This window comes from Hypanus sabinus, chromosome 1 (genome assembly GCF_030144855.1).
Source record: "Hypanus sabinus isolate sHypSab1 chromosome 1, sHypSab1.hap1, whole genome shotgun sequence".
Taxonomy (NCBI): domain Eukaryota; kingdom Metazoa; phylum Chordata; class Chondrichthyes; order Myliobatiformes; family Dasyatidae; genus Hypanus; species Hypanus sabinus.
Genome location: NC_082706.1, coordinates 51,228,924 through 51,247,437, shown reverse-complemented (window position 1 = coordinate 51,247,437; position 18,514 = coordinate 51,228,924). Strand labels below are relative to the sequence as shown.

Sequence of the window (18,514 nt, the reverse complement as noted above, 5' to 3'; positions counted from 1 at the left end):
TACAGATTTATTCTGCAACTTGAGGTACTCAAGGAGCATACCAAGTTTGATTTACTTGATCAGGCATTCCCCTCTTGCCTACATGTGTGAACTTGTGAACACATCGGGCAATCCACAGTACCCATTTACCTGGGGCCATGATGCATCTCTCAGTGTGAAGCCATATATGCTTGTGCTGTTTACAACCGAGTTTATCCCACTTTACCGTTTCGGTCAATGGAGCAGTGAACTGGTATATTTGTGCAACCTCGAAGTGGGAGGTGTCATCAGGGCCAACTGCATGGGGTGCTTGTTTCTGACACAACAAGGGTGGGCCTAATTTCTGCCTCTTTTGCAGTACATTCTGACCCTTTATTACCATTAGAGACCTCATCCATATACTGCGCAAATTTTTCCAATATTGATACATAAAACTATGTCATCAATAATGAAAATTAAATCAGCCTTTGTCTTTCCGTCATGGTCCTGAGTCAAAACAGATAGAGCAAAATTATTCCTAGTCTGGGAGGCCCAAATCTGAGGCAGCTATCATTGTCCCTTTGATATGTTCAGATGTCTCCTCAGCTTCCAGTGTCCAGAATAACAGATCTGGTTGTTTGGGAAGAGATATATTCTGGAGGAGCCAACAATAGCTGCAGTTTCTAAACTCCATTGCCTACAATACCCAGTCATTCCCAGGAAATGCTTAATTTCCCAATGAGAAGCAGGCTACGGGGCTTTTACTATTGGTCAATATGAGTCTTAATCAATTACTTGTCTCCTGTGATATGTCAAAGGCAGAGCAAGTCCTGCTCACAGGCTTCTTTGCTTGGGGAGGTCAACAGGAGGCCATCCACGTACTGTATTACAGTATAGCCCCTGAGAAACAATGAGAATCATCTTCACTCAATAATGAGAAGCACCTCCACTCCTCAGTGGTTGGAGGCTGCTTCTGATTTGCAGCTTACAAAGTTTGATTTCTATACAAGTTCTGAAGATACACTTTGGCTGTTATCTGTTTTGCAGGAAGCTGCTGCGCTTCAATACAGCAGCATTGCACAAAGCCAATGTCCCCTTAGTTACACATTGAACAATGATCAAGGATATTGTATGGCTCCTGTCGCATACACAATCAGCATATAACAAATAATTATGTGATTTTATTGGTTCCATTTTGTTATAATACAAGACTAAATACATAAAAATTGTGAAGTTTTGAATAATTTTCCACACCATCCATTTCAATTCTACTTTCCATTCCAATTTTGACATCTATGGCCAGGATGAGACCACACTCTCAGAGTAACACCTAATATTCTGTCTGTGTAGCCTCCAACCTGATGGCATGAACATCAATTTCTTTATATTCCAGGTATTGCCCACTCTCCTCTCTTAACCATTCCCCATTCCTGTTTCTTGCTGACAAATTATCTGTCCATCACTTCCCTCTGTGCTCCTCCACCTTCCCTTTCTTCCATGGTGTTCTGTCCTCTCCTATCAAATTCACCATTCTCTGACCATTTATCTCTTTCACAATAAACTTCCCAGCTTTTTACCACCCTCTCCCACTCTCCTGGGTTCACATATTACCTTCCAACTTGTACTTCTTCCTCCATTTCCTGCACCTTCTTATTCTGACTTCTCCTGTTTTATTCCAGACCCAATGAACAATCTCGGCCTGAAACATTGACTCTACTCTTTTCCAAAGATGCTACTTTGTTCCTCCAGTATTTTGTGTATGTTGCTTTGGATCTCCAGGAATTGCAGATTTCCTTGTGTTTGTGATTCATTTACTCATTGGAAGAAAGAGGTTTTAGAAAAGCTTGTGCAGATGGGACAGAGCCCCATTGATCCTGGGGAGCGTTCATTTTCACTTCACAGGAAGTGTGAATTGCTGATGAGGACACAATGATCCCTGATCCTCAACAGACCTGGTGAAAGTGGGGGTCAGTCTCTGCCTAGTGTCTGGTCACTTCTCTACCCATGGTCTGTCAGCGTTGTTCTAGATGATGTAATTGCAACAAAACCTCTCTATTTTAAACTCTGAATCCTTGCTATTCAAGACCATCCTGCTATTTGACTACAGTGTCTGTTGAACCTACCTGCTAATGTTTTCTTTAGCCATTAACATTCTGGGAACATCTTGTAGCTGGTTTCTGACGGGGCTGGTCTAGGTGAGGTTCACAACCCCAGCCTGGTGCTGACAGCCTCCAACATTGCAGGAAAACATGTTGAGACATGGCAAGACCCAGAAAGGTGTCACATCAGTACAGGTCTCTGCACTTTAAATCAACCAGTACAGGTCCCTCCATCCTCACTGAGGGTCCCTGAATCTCTAATTGGAATTGATTTATTATTGTCAGATGTACCGAGGTACAGTGAACCAGAGCCAGAATCACATTGATTGTCACTGACATATGTCGTCAAATTTGTTGTTTTGTGACAGATGCACAGTGCAATACATAAAGAGTATTACTGTAAGCTACAATAAAAACTAAATCGTGGAAAAGAGGAATAACAATGTTATGTTCATGATTGTTGAGAAATCTGATGGCCGAGAGGAAGAAGCTGTCAGATCATTACTCAGTGCACTGAGGTTGTACACGATTAAACAATAACAATGCAGGATGAGGTACAACAGCCACAGGGAAAGTGAAGCCAGCAGACAGTAAGGTGCAAGGTCATAACGAGGCAGATGTGATGTCAAGAGTCCAGTTTATTGTCTGAGGGAACCAGTCATTATAAAGTGGGATAGAAGCTGTCCTTGTGGTACAGGCTTTCAGGCTTTTGTATCTTCTGCCCAGTGGCAGGGGGTATAGAGACAATGTCTGGGGTGAGTGGGATCTTTGATTATACTGGCTGCTTTACTGAGACAGTGAGAAGTGTGGACAGAGTCCATGGATGGGAGGCTGGTTTCCGTGATATGCTGAGCTGTGTCCATAACTCTCTGCGGTGGCTCGGAGACAAAGGGTGTAGTCAGACAGAGTGATAATGATAGGAAACTCAATAGTGAGGGGGCAGACAGGAGGGGTACAGAATAGACGACAGGATGGTGTGTTGCTTCCCAGGTGTGAGCGTCAAGGATGTCCCCGGACATTTGCAAAGCAAATGACATGGGTAGACGAAGGGATGAGATCCTCATTGTGAGTTAGGAAAGACGTAAGAAGCAGGACGTCATGAGTAGTAACTTCTGGATTACTCCCAGCGTCATCTGCAATGAGGGCACATGATACTGGGTGCAGATCAGCAGATTCTGATATGTCTACCTTTATCCCTGTGAGTTTCCTCGTAACTCTTCAAGTTCAACTGCAAGTTTATTCTCATGGTCATACATACTCAGCAAATAAATACCATTAGAACTGGCTTTTTGCAGCCACAATGCAGTATGTAACAGACACGACAGGCAAAATTTAAATGAACTTAACATAGCTCACACTACAAACAAAAATATAAAATACAAATGAGGGAAATGTATTCTGAAGTTGTGTTGGCGCGTGGCCTAGTGGATAAGGCATCAGACTAGTAACCTGAAGGTCACTCGTTCGAGCCTCAGCTGAGGCAGTGTTTTTGTGTCCTTGAGCAAGGCACTTAACAACACATTGCTCTACAATGACACTGGTGCCCTTCCCTTGGACAACATCAGTGGCGTGGGAAGGGAAGGCTTGCAGCTTGGGCAACTGCCGGTCTCCCATACAACCCTGCTCAGGCCTGCACACTGGAAAAAACTTTCCAAGGTGCAAAACCATGGTCTCACGGGACCGACGGATGCCTATGAAGATGAAGTAGAATTAGATTTTTTGTGAAGATCAAGAACCTGATGCCAGTGGGAAGATGTTCTTTCTCCTGTAACTGGGATTATTGCAGTATATTCCATGTTATTTGGAATTCAGAATTATCTGTGCTATATTTGCAGTGTAGTGCAGAGTGAAGTCCAACACAAAAAAATTGATTTACTGTATCTGTTATTTCATTTTATTCTGATGTAAATCCATCAACTTCATTCTACAAAAGGTTCCTTTGCCACCACCTTGATCTCTCTATTCACCAAACCTCCCACTGTTCATTTTCATGTTCCATTCAAGATTCCTCTCAAAATCAATGTTCCCTTTGCTCCTGAGCATTTTAGTTTATGTTTGCTGCTGGTTCTTTTAATCTATCAGTCACCCTCCACACTCTGTACGGTCAACTTTGCAATTTAATGTTGACCATAGTTGGTCGCTCTTCCTGCTGGAATCCCTTGTTCTAATTGGGATACATTTCTCTTGATGGTTACAGACCAGTTGATTGAATATCTCCTATTGCTCATGCATTAGCTTTTTGAACTTAGATAATTTCCTACTATTATAATTGTCCTTATTTGAATCAGAGACCTTGGCCTTAGACCTGAGGATTTCTTCCTCAGCCGGAACTGGAAATGTACCGTGTTGCGGTCACTACTTCCCCAGGATTCCTCAGCACATGTTTCTATTCAGTCGTCTCCCATTACACATAACCAAATATAAAACAAGCTTTGTCCTTCCCTACTACCACATCAGTTGAGCAGGAAATCATAAAGATGAGAAAGTCTGCAGATGCTTGAAATCCAAAGTAACACACACTAAATGCTGGAGGAACTCAGCAGGTCATGGAAATGAATAAACAGTCAATGTTTCAGGCTGAGATCTTCTTCGGGATAGGAATGGAAGGGGGACGATGCCTGAATAAAAAGGTGGGGGAGGGGGAAGTGGCCATTTGGTAGGTGATAGGGGAAACCAGGTGGTGGGAAGGCAGGCTTGTGGTGGTTGGTGTGGAGGTGCTTGATGAAGTGGGTCCCGGAAATGGATCTCACTAACACCTCCCTTCCCTTTCTTGATCTGTCTCCAACACTGGAAACAAACTGTCAATCAACATCTTTAATAAACCTACTGGTTTCCATGGTTATCTTCACTATACCTATTCCCACCCTTTCTCCTGTAAAATTGCTATCCCTTTTCTCAGTTTCTTCACCTCCTCCACATCTGCTCCCAGGATATTGTTTTCCATCTGTCTTCTTCAAAGAACAGGGTTTCCCTCCCTCTACTATTGATGCTTCCCTGACCCTCATCTCCTCAGTTTCCCATACATCCACAGTCACCCCATCTTCCCACCACTGTAATAATGACAGAGTCCTTATCCTTAGCTACCACCCTATCAGCCTCCACATCCAACATATTGTCCTTATCAGCTTCTGCAATCTCCAAAAGGATCCCACCATAAAAGATATCTTTACCTCTACCCTCTCTACTTTCCACAGAGGTACTCCCTCTACTACTCACTTGTCCATTCCTCCATCCCTACTATCCCTCCAGGTGCATATCCCCGCAAGTGGTCAAAGTGTAACCCCTGCCCATACACTCCTCCCTCATCTCTATTCAGGGCCCCTAACAGTCCTTCCGGGTGAGGCAACATTTCCCCTGGGAATCTGATGAGGTTGTCTATTGTGTCTGGTCATCCCTACCTGCCTTCTCTATATTGGTGAGACATGCTGTAAATTGGGGGACTGCTTTCTCAGTCACCTCTGCACCTTCCACCACAAGCAAGCATGACTTCCTTGTGACCAAACATTTTAATTCCGATTCCCGCCCCTCTTGTAGCAAGAAGTGGCCACCCCCAGGGTGAGGAGAACACCTAATATTCCATCTGGGTACCCTCCAACCTAACGGTGTGCATATTGATTTCTCCTTCCAGTGAATGAATTTCACCCACCCCCCCCCCCCTTTCTCTATTCCCCACTGACCATTCACTTCTCACCTGCCTGGATCCCCTCCTCCTTCCCTTTCCTTCTCTCGTCACTCTCCTTCCTATCAGATTCCATCTTCTCCAGCACTTGATCTTTCTCTATGACCTGGCTTCACTTATCACCTTCCAGCTAACCTCCTTCCCCTCCCCCATTGTTCTATTCTGACATCTTCCCCCTTTCTTCTCAGTCCTGAAGAAGGGTCTCAGCCTGAAACACTGATTATTTACACTTTTCCATAGCTGCTGTCTGATCTGCTGAGTTCTGTCAACATGTGTGTGTGCTGCTGTTAAGTAGGTTCTGTGATTTAACTGCTCTAAGGACCCTGACACATGCCACACATTTCTCTACAACACCCTGGTGTGTCTGGTTTGTCCAGTCAGTATGTGGATTAAATCCTCCCAGGACAATGTGTCTCCTCAAACACGCCCTTCATACTTTCCTGATTTATGTTCGGGCTCATTGAGAGGTCACACTTTGAGGGTCTATGGACCCCTCCCATCAGTGTCTTCTCTCCCCAATGTTCATTATTTCCTTCGCTTCAGATCCCCGATTGCTGTCTGCTGTGTCTTTATCTCCATTCAGCACAGCTCTGATCCTTTCTTTTATCAGCGGACACCAGCCTCCTTTCCCTTTGGCCCTGTTCTTTGGGAATGCTGATAAACCGGAATATTGTGCACCAAGCCTATAAATATGCTGTCCACTGAGCTGCAGTGTGGGAGAGGTTTAAAGATGAGAATTTAAGAATCACATAGATGGAAAGTTTCAATAAATCACAAACTCCCCCACAGTTTAAATGAGGAAAGTTGGTGACTGGAAACCTGGGAAATTCAGTCTGAGGGAAAATTGTTTAAAGGGAACTTGAACAAACAAAAGCCCTTTTCCTCTCCTCTCTCCCCTACTTCTACCCCATTCTGTCCCTCTTGCCCCCTCATCTCTCTACCCCCTCCAGCCTTCTCTCCCATTCTCTCCTATCTCCTTCTCACCTTCAACTCTGCTTCCCTCCTCTTACCCTCCTTTCTCAAATCCTCCCTGTTCTGCCTCTATTCCTCCTCTGTCTCACCCTCCTCCTCTTTTCCTGCCTTCTCACCCTGCTTCAACCCTTCTTCCCTCTCAATTCTCTCTTTCTTCCCTCTCTCTGTCCATCTTCACCTCTACTCCCCACTCTTCCCCTCTCTCCAACTCACCACTCCTCCTCTCCCTTTTCCACAACTCCCATCAACACTTTCCCCTCTGGATCCTCTTCCTCCCTTCCCCTCCATCTCCCATTTTCTCCAGCTCATTCTTGCATCACTCCCTCTCACATCCTGCTGGCCCCTCCAGCTGCTTCCCCTTTTTCCACTCCATGTCTACACCCCTCTTTACCCTCTTGCTCCCTCTTTCCCCTCTTCTCTCCCCACACCCACTGACCTACACTCGATTTCCTCCTTATCCCTCCCACTCCCCTCCCCACCCCAACCTCCTACCCCACTTCCACTCATCCCCATCCCTCTTTGCTCCATTCCCTTCCTCTTTCACATACCTCACCCTACTATATCCAGCCCTCACTCCTTCTCCCAATCCCCTTCCCACATCTCACACCTCTCTGCATCAGCCCTCCATCTTCCAATCTTCCCCGCCTTCTTCCCCTCTAAACTTCCCACTTCTCCTCACATCTCCTCCTCCATTTCCCACTCTCCCCTCCCTCTTCCCCTCCCCATTCCCCTCACCCCCCTGCCCCTGTTCTTCTCACCCCCATTTTCCCTCCCCTGCTTGACTTTCTCCCTGCCCCCTCTCCCTTCCCCCTCTCCATTTCTCAATTTTCCCTCCCAATTTTCCTTCTCTCTCTTCCTCCACTTTTTGCTTACCCCTCTCACCTTAGCCCCTTCCCACCCCTCCCCTTACCTACCCGTTCTTCCCTTCCTCATTCCACTCCCCATTCCCCTACCCTTTCATTCCCCTCCCTCTTCCGCCTTCCCTCCCTTACCAATTCACCTCCTCTTCCCCATTTCTCCTCTTCCCCATTTCTCCTCTCTCTACCACCATTGCCCTCTCACCATCACCTCTCCTTCCCTTTCCCAATCTCACCCTCCCATTCCCCCTCCCTTTGCCCCATTCCCCCATCTCCCCCTCCATATTTTCCAACCCTCTCCGTCTTCCCCTCTCCCTTCCCCTTTACTCCTCCCTTCTCCCCTTTCCCCATCCCATCCACCTCTATTTTCCCATCTCCCCCTCCCCTACCCCTTCCATTCCTACCCCTCCCTCTTCCTCTTTCCGTTTCCCGTTCCCCTTCCCTCTCTCAACTTTCCCCTTTTCTCCATTTCCCCCTCTTCCTCCCCGCTCCTATTTCAAATCTCATTTCAGAACATAATTTTTCAAGACGCCATTGGCTGCTCACGCCTGAGTGGCAGGCGAACGACCCAATGGAGCCGCAGTACTGGAGGAGCGCCTGGGTTTGTTCCCGCAGCAGCTCAGTCACATGAAAGTTGTGCGGATGGAGCCGAGCGAATCGCCTGCTTCCCGCGACCGAGACCTCTCGTGGTCCTGGTTGTGGGTCGTCTTGATTTTAGGAATCATTTTTTTGATCATACTGTGCCTCTGGTGTTGGTGTAAGAATCGAGTTCGGTCCGTTCTGTCCGGTAGATTTAACAGGTCTTATAGGACGCTCCCTTGCCAAGGTGAGGCACGGCTTTGGAAGTTGGTGTATCAGAGGGTGTCCTTAGTGAAACATCTCACAGTTTGTGTTTTCAGAACGGGGGAGATGTGGAGTGCGAGAGTCCCAATCGAAGGGGAGGGTGTCGTTTTATACGGAGTTGGGTGGAGAATTCTGGCAGAGGGTGCGAATCGCGGGAGTTCTCTCCCTGGACGATCGGGGGAGGAATTGCGGGGAAAGGGAACTGAGACAGAAGAGATCTGTGCTGATGAGGTTGTGGGAACTTTAGACGGGTAGAGTACACGGCTGTTTTATTTTCTGAACGGAGAGACACAGGAGGAACTGAACAGGGTCCGCTCAGGGTGGAGGGGATTGTGATGGGGGAGCTGTGGATATGAAAGAAGGTGACAGTGGAAATGTTGTGTTTTGTACCAGTGGAGTGTTACGGTCAGGGGCAAATCCACACCGATATTGTGAAAAAACTGAACATTACTGAAGAACCAGGGGCTCCACTTGTTCTCTTTGTCTACAAAGCGACCCGTGAAACTGAGGATCTCCGCAACGCTCTGCAGTGGATTGAAGGTAGGATTTCATTCGAGCCGCTGGAGATTTCAGTGTCTCTGTCTCTTTAGTAACAATAGCGAACAAAGGAACATTCCCAGTGCAGTGTTGGGATTACCCTGTTCTGTTCAGGAACTGTCTGCTCTCTCGGTTGGGCTGAAGGTCCCATTGTTTCCAGGTAGAAGAGTTATTCCAGGACTCCTGGGCCAGTGTTTATCCCTGATGCAACACTACTGTGAGTTATGGAACTGATACTCCGGGTCAGACAATCCTGGGTGCAACTGGAAGGACCTTTACTGGGGTACAGTCACATGAGTTTCTGAGATACTCAAACCACCTCATCTGGCACCAACAATCATTCCATGGTCAAAGTCACTTGGGTCACATTTCTTCCCCATTCTGATATATGGTCTAAACAACAACAAAAACTTCTGCATGAAGTAGCTGCCACATGATAGGCTGATTAGATATTTACATCAACAAGCAGGCGTATCTAATAAAATGGTCATAAATTTGCTGAAACATTGAGTGTGACAGCCATACTGACTGTCCATATCTGGTCCCCAGTGTTAGGGTAGTGTGTCATTGGATTCCTTTCAAACAGCATTCACACTTACATATGTGAGGTTCACCAACCTAGAAATCCTGCATTATCCGTGCTTTTCTTAATAAGTGGCTGTACCCCTTGACAGTAAGTACTCCTGTTTGATTACTGTTGGTGGGGGGTGGGAACAGCCTACCTGGGGAAAGTGGCAGTGGCTGTGCCTCTGGCACAGAGTCCAGCCCTGTGGCTCAGAAGGGTAGGGAAGGGAAGAGGATGGCAGTAGTGGTAGGGGACTCTATAGTTATGGGATCAGACAAGCGATTCTGTGGATGCAAGAAAGAAACTTGGATGATAGTTTGCCTCCCAGGTGCCAGGGTCCGGGATGTTTCAGATCGTGTCCACGATATCCTGCAGTGGGAGGGAGAACAGCCAGAGGTCGTGGTACATATTGGTACCAGTGAGATAGGTAGGAAAAGGGAAGAGGTCCTGAAAACAGACTACTAGGAAGGAAGTTGAGAAGCAGGACCGCAAAGGTAGTAATCTCGGGATTACTGCCTGTGCCACGCGACAGTGAGAGTAGGAATAGAATGAGGTGGAGGATAAATGCGTGGCTGAGAGATTGGAGCAGGAGGCAGAGATTCAGATTTCTAGATCATTGGGACTTCTTTTGGGGCGGGTGTGACCTGTACAAAAAGGACGGATTGCACTTGAATCCCAGGGTGACCAATATCCTGCCGGGGGGGTTGCTAAGGCTACTGGGGAAAGTTTAAACTAGAATTGTCGGGGGGTGGGAACCAAACTGAAGAGACTAGGGAAGAGACAGTTGGCTCACAAATAGAGAAATCTTGGAGACAGTGTGTGAGGAGGGATAGGCAGGTGATAGAGAAGGGATGCACTCAGACCGACCATTTTAGATGTGTCTTTTTTAATGCAAAGAGTGTTGTGAACAAACTGGATGAGTTTAGAGCATGGATCAGTACTTAGAGCTATGATGTGGTGGCCATTACAGAAACTTGGATGGCTCAGGGACAGGAATGGTTATTTCAAGTGCCGGGTTTTAGATGTTTAAGAAAGTCAGGGAAGGAGGTAAAAGAGGTGGGGGCGTGGCACTGTTGATCAGAGATAGTGTCATGGCTGCAGAAAAGGTGGACGTCATGGAGGGATTGTCTATGGAGTCTCTGTGGTTGGAGGTTAGGAACAGGAAAGGGTCAATAACTCTACTAGGTGTTTTTTGTAGGCTGCCCAATAGTAACAGAAATATCGAGGAGCAGATAGGGAAACATATCCTGGAAAGGTATAATAATAACAGAGTTGTCATGATGGGAGATTTTAATTTCCCAAATATCGATTGGCATCTCCATAGAGCAAGGGGTTTAGATGGGGTGGAGTTTGTGTTCAGGAAGGTTTCTTGACACAGTATGTAGATAAGCCTACAAGAGGAGAATCTGTACTTGATTTGGTATTGAGAAATTAACCTGATAAGGTGTCTGATCTCTCAGTGGGAGAGCATTTAGGAAGTAGTGATCGTAATTTTTTTCTCCTTTACAATAGCATTGGAGAGAGATAGGAACAGACAAGTTAGTAAAGTGTTTAATTGGAGTAAGGGGAATTATGAGGCTATCAGACAGGAACTTGGAAACTTAAATTGGGAACAGATGTTCCCAGGGAAAGGTATGGAAGAAATATGGCAAAAATTCAGGGGATATTTGTGTGGAGATCTGCATAGGTACGTTCTAATGAGACAGGGAAGTTATGGTAGGGTACAGGAACCGTGGTGTACAAAGGCTGTAGTATATCTAGTCAAGAAGAAAAGAAAAGCTTATATAAGGTTCAGAGAGCTAGGTAATGTTAGAGATCTAGAAGATTATAAGGCTAATAGGAAGGAGCTTAAGAAGGAAATTAGGAGAGTCAGAAGGGGTCATGAGAAGGCCTTGGCAGGCAGGATTAAGGAAAACCACAAGGCATTCGACAAGTATGTGATGAGCAAGAGGATAAGACATGAATGAATAGGACCTATCAAGTGTGACAGTTGGAAAGTGTGTATCTAACTGGAGGTACTTCATGTATACTGTGGATAGAGTGGAGTGAGACATTGATAGGATGCAAAACTGGGCTGAGAAGTGGCAGATGGAGTTCAACCCAGATAAGTGTGAAGTGGTTCATTTTGGTAGGTCAAGTATGATGGCAGAATATAGTATTAATGGTAAGATTCTTGGCAGTGTGGAGGGTCAGAGGGATCTTGGAGTCCAAGTCCGTAGGACACTCAAAGCTGCTATGCAGGTTGACTCTGTGGTTAAGAAGACATACGGTGCATTGGTCTTCATCAATCATGGAATTGAATTTAGGAGCCGAGAGGTAATGTTGGAGCTATATAGGACCCTGGTCAGACCCCACTTGGAGTACTGTGCTCAGTTCTGGTTGCCGCACTACAGGAAGGATGTGGAAACCATAGAAAGGGTGCAGAGGAGATTTACAAGGATATTGCCTGAATTGGGGAGCATGCCTTATGAAAACAGGTAGCGTGAACTCGGCCTTTTTAGAGCGATGGAAGATGAGAGGTAACCTGACAGAGGTGTATAAGATGATGAGAGGCATTGATCGTGTGGATAGTCAGGGGCTTTTTCCTAGGGCTAAAATGGCTGCTACAAGAGGGTCCAGGTTTAAGGTGCTTGGGATTAGGTACGGAGGAGATGTCAGGGGTAAGTTTTTTATGCAGAGAGAGGTGAGTGCATGGAATGGGAGTGGGTGGTGGTGGTGGGGACAGAAACAATAGGGTCTTTTAAGAGACTTTTGGATAGGTACATTAGGCTTAGAAAAATAGAGGGCTGAGGGTTACCCTAGTCATTTCTAAAGTTGGGATATGTTTGGTACAACTTTTTGGGCCGAAGGGTGTGTATTGTTCTCTCGATTTTCTATGCCTCTATGTTTCTAACACACAATCTAAGGCAGATTGTTGCATGAATGGAGTCAGACTGCAAATGAGCGAAGATCAGAACAATCTGGCCGTTCCAATGTAAAAATACAAAATGTCTGTTAACAGGTCCAGTAAGCAGGTGAAGAGGAAGATTGCATTCTGGACTGTATTGCAAATGTGCTGGAGTTTAAGGATGCAGAGGTGTTGAACAGTTGCAAAGAGAAGTCCTGGGCATTTGGGATCTGTATTTATTGGAGTTAAAGGAGAATGAGGGGTGTCCTTATTCAGGCATAATGTCCTGAGAGGCTTGAAAGGATAGATGATGGGATGCTTTCACTAATTTGAAAGTCTCAAATGAGGGCACATAGTTACAAAATTAGGAGCCAGTCATTTGGAAGGGAGGTGGTTAGCAATGACATCCCATACTGAGGTGAATCTTTGGATGTCTCTTTACAGGAGGTCAGTGGAGACAGATAAAATTCTGAAAGAATGATGAATTGAGTATGGGAAACTAACACAGAACTGAAGTTGAGATCACTCGTGACAATATAGTTTGAAGGGAAGATTCAGGAGCTGAGGACCTGTATGTTGTCCTGTGTTCAATGCAGTCTAATAATAGCTGGGGAATTAAACAAACATTTTGCATGCTTTTTCATGGAATACAGAAATGTAGCAGAAAAATTGGGACCGGGATTCAATAATGGTGAGGAACTTGGGAGAGATCAGCATCACTGAAACGAGCATCTGGAGGACAGCTGAGATCAGACAAAAGCCAAAAGCCTTGAACTTTAATAATTTGTAGGAGTCATAATTCCAGAAGCAACACATCCAGGAGTGGTTTTCAAGTATTCCACAGTTCTGGAACAGTCCCTGCAGATTGTAAGTTAGCATGTAACGTGCTGCTGCTTAGGGAAGCAGAGATGTGGGAAATGGGGAAGAGTTGGATGATTTCTGATTGGTCAGCTGTTCCAAGTGGAATAAAACAGAGATTAGTCCAGGGCTCTGACCTGGTCACCGTGCAATGATCCAGATGATGTTGCAGCCCACGTGTCCAGGTTTCCTGGATGAAAACCCAGCAGAAATGTAGGATTTGGGTTGGAGGTGATGATGTCACATGGGAATGTAGGAGGAATGGGGAGAGAGAAACATGTCAAATGGTGAGAAACTGGGAGAATTTGTTCATGAAGGAAACCATGGGTTCAGCAGGTAGTCAGGCTGGGAGGCTCAATGATCTGGTTTTACTAAAAATCACTATTCTTTTTTCAATGTTAGGAGATTATTGAATATTGTTTATACTCCTTCACATAGCACTTCAGAATGTGTCATTTCATTAGATGCGGAGAAAGCATTTGATAGAGTTGAATGGCCATACTTATTTACTGTGCTTGAGAAGTTTAATTTTAGTCCGACATTCATTTCCTGGATTAAACTGATATATCTTACTCCAGTAGCCTCGGTTTTTACTAACAATCAAAGATCTCCCTTTTTTCATTTATTTCGGGGTACTAGGCAAGACTGTCCTCTTAGTCCATTATTATTTGATATTACTTTAGAACCCTTGGCAATTGCTATCAGAGAATCACCGAACATTTTTGGCATTACTCGTGGGACGGATATGCATAAGCTATCATTACATGCAGATGATTTATTATTATTTATTTCTGATCCTGAGAAATCCATTCCTGCAGTTATATCATTGTTGGCTCAATTTAGTAATTTTTTTGGGTATAAATTAAATCTTAATAAGAGCGAATTGTTTCCTTTAAAAAGACAGGTTCCAATTTATGGAAATTTACCATTAAATTAGTTAATGACTCTTTTATTTACTTAGGGATTAAAATCACAAAAAATTATAAGGACTTATTTAAGGTTAATTTTTTACCCCTAATCGATCAGATTAAATGTTTGTTTACTAAATGGTCACCAGTATCTTTATCTCTGATAGGTCGGATTAATGCTATTAAGATGGTTATTTTACCCAAGTTTTTATATATATTTCAAGCGGTACCAATTTTTATTCCGAAATCTTTTTTTGCTAACGTTGATTGAAAAATTTCCTCATATATATGGCTGAATAAAAATCCTAGATTAGGTAAAAAATATTTACAGAAGGCAAGGAAGGAAGGTGGATTGGCATTGCCTAATTTTGGATTTTACTATTGGGCAGTCAATATCCGATATTTGATATGTTGGTTAAAGGATTGGGATTTATCTTTTAGCCCTCATTGGGTGAACCTGGAAGTTAAATCTGTACAAGGATTTTCATTGGGTTCTATTTTAGGGTCTTCTCTTCCCTTTGCTCTTTCTAAATTGCAGAAACGAATTGACAATCCAATAGTTAAACATACTTTACATATATGTTTTCAATTTCGGAAATTTTTTGGGTTGACTCAGTTTGTTTTAAATATTCCTATTGTATCCAATTGCTTTTTTTATCCTTCTATTATAGACCAAGCTTATTCAGCTTGGAAGACTAAAGGATTACTACGATTTTCCGATTTATTTTTGGATAATTGTTTTATGTCTTTTGAACAATTATCTAATAAATATAATTTGCCTAGATTTCATTTTTTTAGATATTTACAGATTAGGAATTTCTTAAATACTGTACTTCCTACCTTTCCGAATCTTGTGTCTTCGGGTATTTTGGAGAATTTGCTAGAACTAAATCCTTCTCAGAAAGGGGTAATATCAAAACTCTACAATATAATTATGAAGATAAGTTCAGAGCCCTTCTATAAGATTAAAAATGATTGGGAAAGAGAACTTAACCTTACTATCCCTATTGAGAATTGGGATAAAATTCTTCAATTAGTTAACTCATCATCTATATGTGCTAAACATTCCTTAATACAGTTTAAAGTTGTGCATAGGGCTCATATGTCCAAGGATAAATTGGCTCATTTTTTTCCCTATATAAATCCTATTTGTGACAGATGTCATTCTGAGATAGCATCTTTAACTCATATGTTTTGGTCATGTCCACTTTTGAAAAAATATTGGAAATACATTTTTGATATTATTTCCACAGTATTGAACATTAATTTACATTCTCACCCTATTACTGCAATTTTTGGTTTACCAATGATGGACTCAGTCCATTTATCCTCTTCTGCTTGTTGAATTATTGCATTTCTTACATTAATGGCTAGAAGATCTATTTTGTTGAATTGGAAAGAAATTAATCCTACTGTAGTTCATTGGTTTTCTCAAACTATGTTATGTCTAAATTTAGAAAAAATTAGAAGTATTGTATTTGATACTTCTATTAAATTTGAAAAGATATGGAGACCATTTATTAAATATTTTCATATGAAGTAATGTGACCCTGTTCCAAGCCTATTTGTTTTTTCAGTTTTGATTTTACATATGTTGAGAGGATCGGAGTTGACTACACTGATGATTTTGTATTTTTGTTAGATATTATAAACAGCCCTTTTTTTCAGTTTTTTTTTCCTTTTTTTCTTTTTTTGTTTTTTTTTCCCTTATTAGTTGTTAGGTTGTTAGATTAGTTTTTCTAGCATATTTTTTTTTTCTTTTTCTCTTTTCTGTTTCTTTTAATATATATTATGATATACCTAGGTTTGCTTTGTTTATATGTTACTTGTATCGTCCATGATTTGGGAAGACTCATTTATATTGTAACTATTGCTTATGTATCCTTTCATGTTCAGTTTAAATTTGTATGTTTGTAATCCCATTATCTATGTATTAATCTTATTATGTTGATATTAATAATAATAATAATAATAATAATAATAATAATAATAATAATAATAATAATAATAATAATAATAATAATAATAATAATAATAATAATAATAATAATAATAATAATAATAAAAAGATTGAAAAAGGGAGACTCAATGATGACTCTTAGTGCACAGGGTATGAAATACCAGGGTGAGAATGTCTATCTGTAGCTTTCAAGGGCCCCGTGGAGATCACATTGGGAGCACTCCAAGGAAGATTGTTCCTGAGCAGAACAGTCTGATTCCTGGGTTGAAGTAGATGGAGGTTGGAGATCTGCAGAGTATGTAGTGTGGAGCAGTGGAGGAGAGAGCGGACTGCCAGGTTAGTCTCCTGCTGTGGCATTATGTTTTCATGGGAATGTGGTGGGGTGGTGGAAAAGTTAATTGTCAAGGTCAAACCAGTTAAATATGATTTATTTGTACATCAGGCAATCGAAAGAGGAGCAGAGATGAGATCTGTGCTGTGATCCTCCTGGAGAAGTCTTTGGATAAACAGAAGAAGCCAGTGGAAGTTGCTCACCAGGGAATGTTTGACGCTATCACTGTGGTTGTGCGAATTCTCTGGCAACAACGCAGGAATTCACCTGATAATATTCTGGATGGTCCCAGTAACAAGGCAGCGATGGAGAAAGTCAAACAGAGCATCAGGTGTAAAAGTGAAGAAAGGTTTCAAAGTAACACTTATAGCATTTACTGATCCCTGAGTGTGATGTGTAGATGATAATGATTCCATTATCCCTCACTGTCCTTGTCCCTCTGGGTGACAGAGTTGCGGGTTTGGGGGGAGGGTGTGATGTTGAAGAATCCTTGGGGAGTTGCTGCAAATTAGCATGGGTTGGTCATTTGACCTGGTACCTCTCTATCCTATGGCATTGTGGGTAGCCCAGCCATCCTCCATCTCATTGGTCTAACAGTGACCATGGAAGTACTGATTGGTTCAGTGATGTCCTTTGGAAAGTTCAAGTGCTGATCACACCTGTTCTGGTCCATAGGTTACTCCACGTCCATGGCGTTAATCACTTTAAGTTTCCTGCTCTTTTTGTTGCTACACTCTTTATTTATTTTCCCAGTTGCAAATTGAGAAATGAATCACAGAAATGTTACCTGCCGAACCTCACTGGTTGAAGGTTGAAGTCCCCAGTGTCAGACCAGACAACATTACTCCCACACTCAGTGTCTAGTTCTACAAACACATGCTGCAGCCACTGTACAGGGATGGGGGTTGGGAGCTGATGGAGCAAATCCCCTGGACCCAGATATTCTCCAGCTGCTCATTTACCTGCATCTTCAGTGGCACAGTCCCACATCCTGCTTCAGACAGTGTTTCATGGAGAGTGTTTATGTAGGGAATTGTCCACACTGGTCTATGCTGGTCCACACTGGTCTCAGCCCTCAGTGTATCCTTCTTATCCTTTCCCTACTGTCTGATTATCAACCTTCTCCCAGTGGGAGGGAATTCCAGCTTCTCTCCTTTCTCTGGGCAAAGGTTTCCCATGAGTTCTGTCTAATTTCTCAGTGTCTGTCCTGTATGAATGACCCTGTGTCCAGTTCCAGGCACAAGTGGAAGCATCTTCTCCAGATATAACAATGAGAACCTCCCCTAGTACAACCTTCAGCCTTGCTGTTCCCAACCTGGTCTGTGTTGACCAATCCTTGTAAACTTTAATGCATTGTCTCCTGCACTGTGTGTGATCTCCCCAGCATAACCCCCCCCCCCCACTTCCCACTTTGTTCCACTGGACAGGACCCCAGGGTTCCATTCACTTCTCTGTGACCTTGTTAATCTCCATTGGTACCGGTGTCACTGAGCTCAGGATCCAGTGGGAGTGGGGAAGTGTGCATCATCTCCTTGTTCTCACACCCCAGGACAGTGTTCATTTCAGAAGGGTGAAGATAGTATCTGAGTTCAGCTGAGATGTTTCTGATTCTGATTGCAACTGGATTTCTAACTTTCTTTCCAGAAGAATGCATCCATTTCTTCAACAATATTTTATGGTATATTATGGTATCTTATTGTTGCTAAATAGGTACGAGTGTTTTGATTAGATGAATTGCTTCACAATCTAAATGAAATATTTTGTCAGTGAAAGCTTCTGTATTTATTTTTATGAGAAAATACAACTGTTTGTTTATCTTTGTCTCTTACACAATAAAATAAATTACAAGCCCAGAAGTCTAGCTGACCCTACAAGTCTGGCATTGGGTGCAGCGAGTTAAATCTTTGACTTTGATATTTTTAATTTGTCACTCCAGGACATTCATTTTGTTGTTTTTAAGCCATTTCTGTGTAGTTTTTGTTTTACGCTCAGGGTCATTGTCTTGCTGGAAAACAAGTCTTCCAAGTCACAGTTCTCTTGCATCAGGTTTTGCTGCAGGA

At 43.2% G+C, this 18,514-nt stretch overlaps 1 protein-coding gene across 1 annotated transcript in view; it reads left to right on the top strand.

The window, feature by feature from the left end:
• The window catches only part of LOC132400466 (uncharacterized), a 34,632-nt gene extending 16,345 nt beyond the window's left edge, over positions 1 to 18,287 (top strand). The window contains exons 2-4 of the mRNA XM_059981491.1: positions 8,125 to 8,391; positions 8,802 to 8,948; positions 16,566 to 18,287. Coding sequence (XP_059837474.1) covers positions 8,125 to 8,391; positions 8,802 to 8,948; positions 16,566 to 16,834 — 683 coding nt within the window. The 3' untranslated portion in view covers positions 16,835 to 18,287. The remainder of the gene's footprint in view (positions 1 to 8,124; positions 8,392 to 8,801; positions 8,949 to 16,565) is intronic.
• Positions 18,288 to 18,514: the final 227 nt, after the last annotated feature.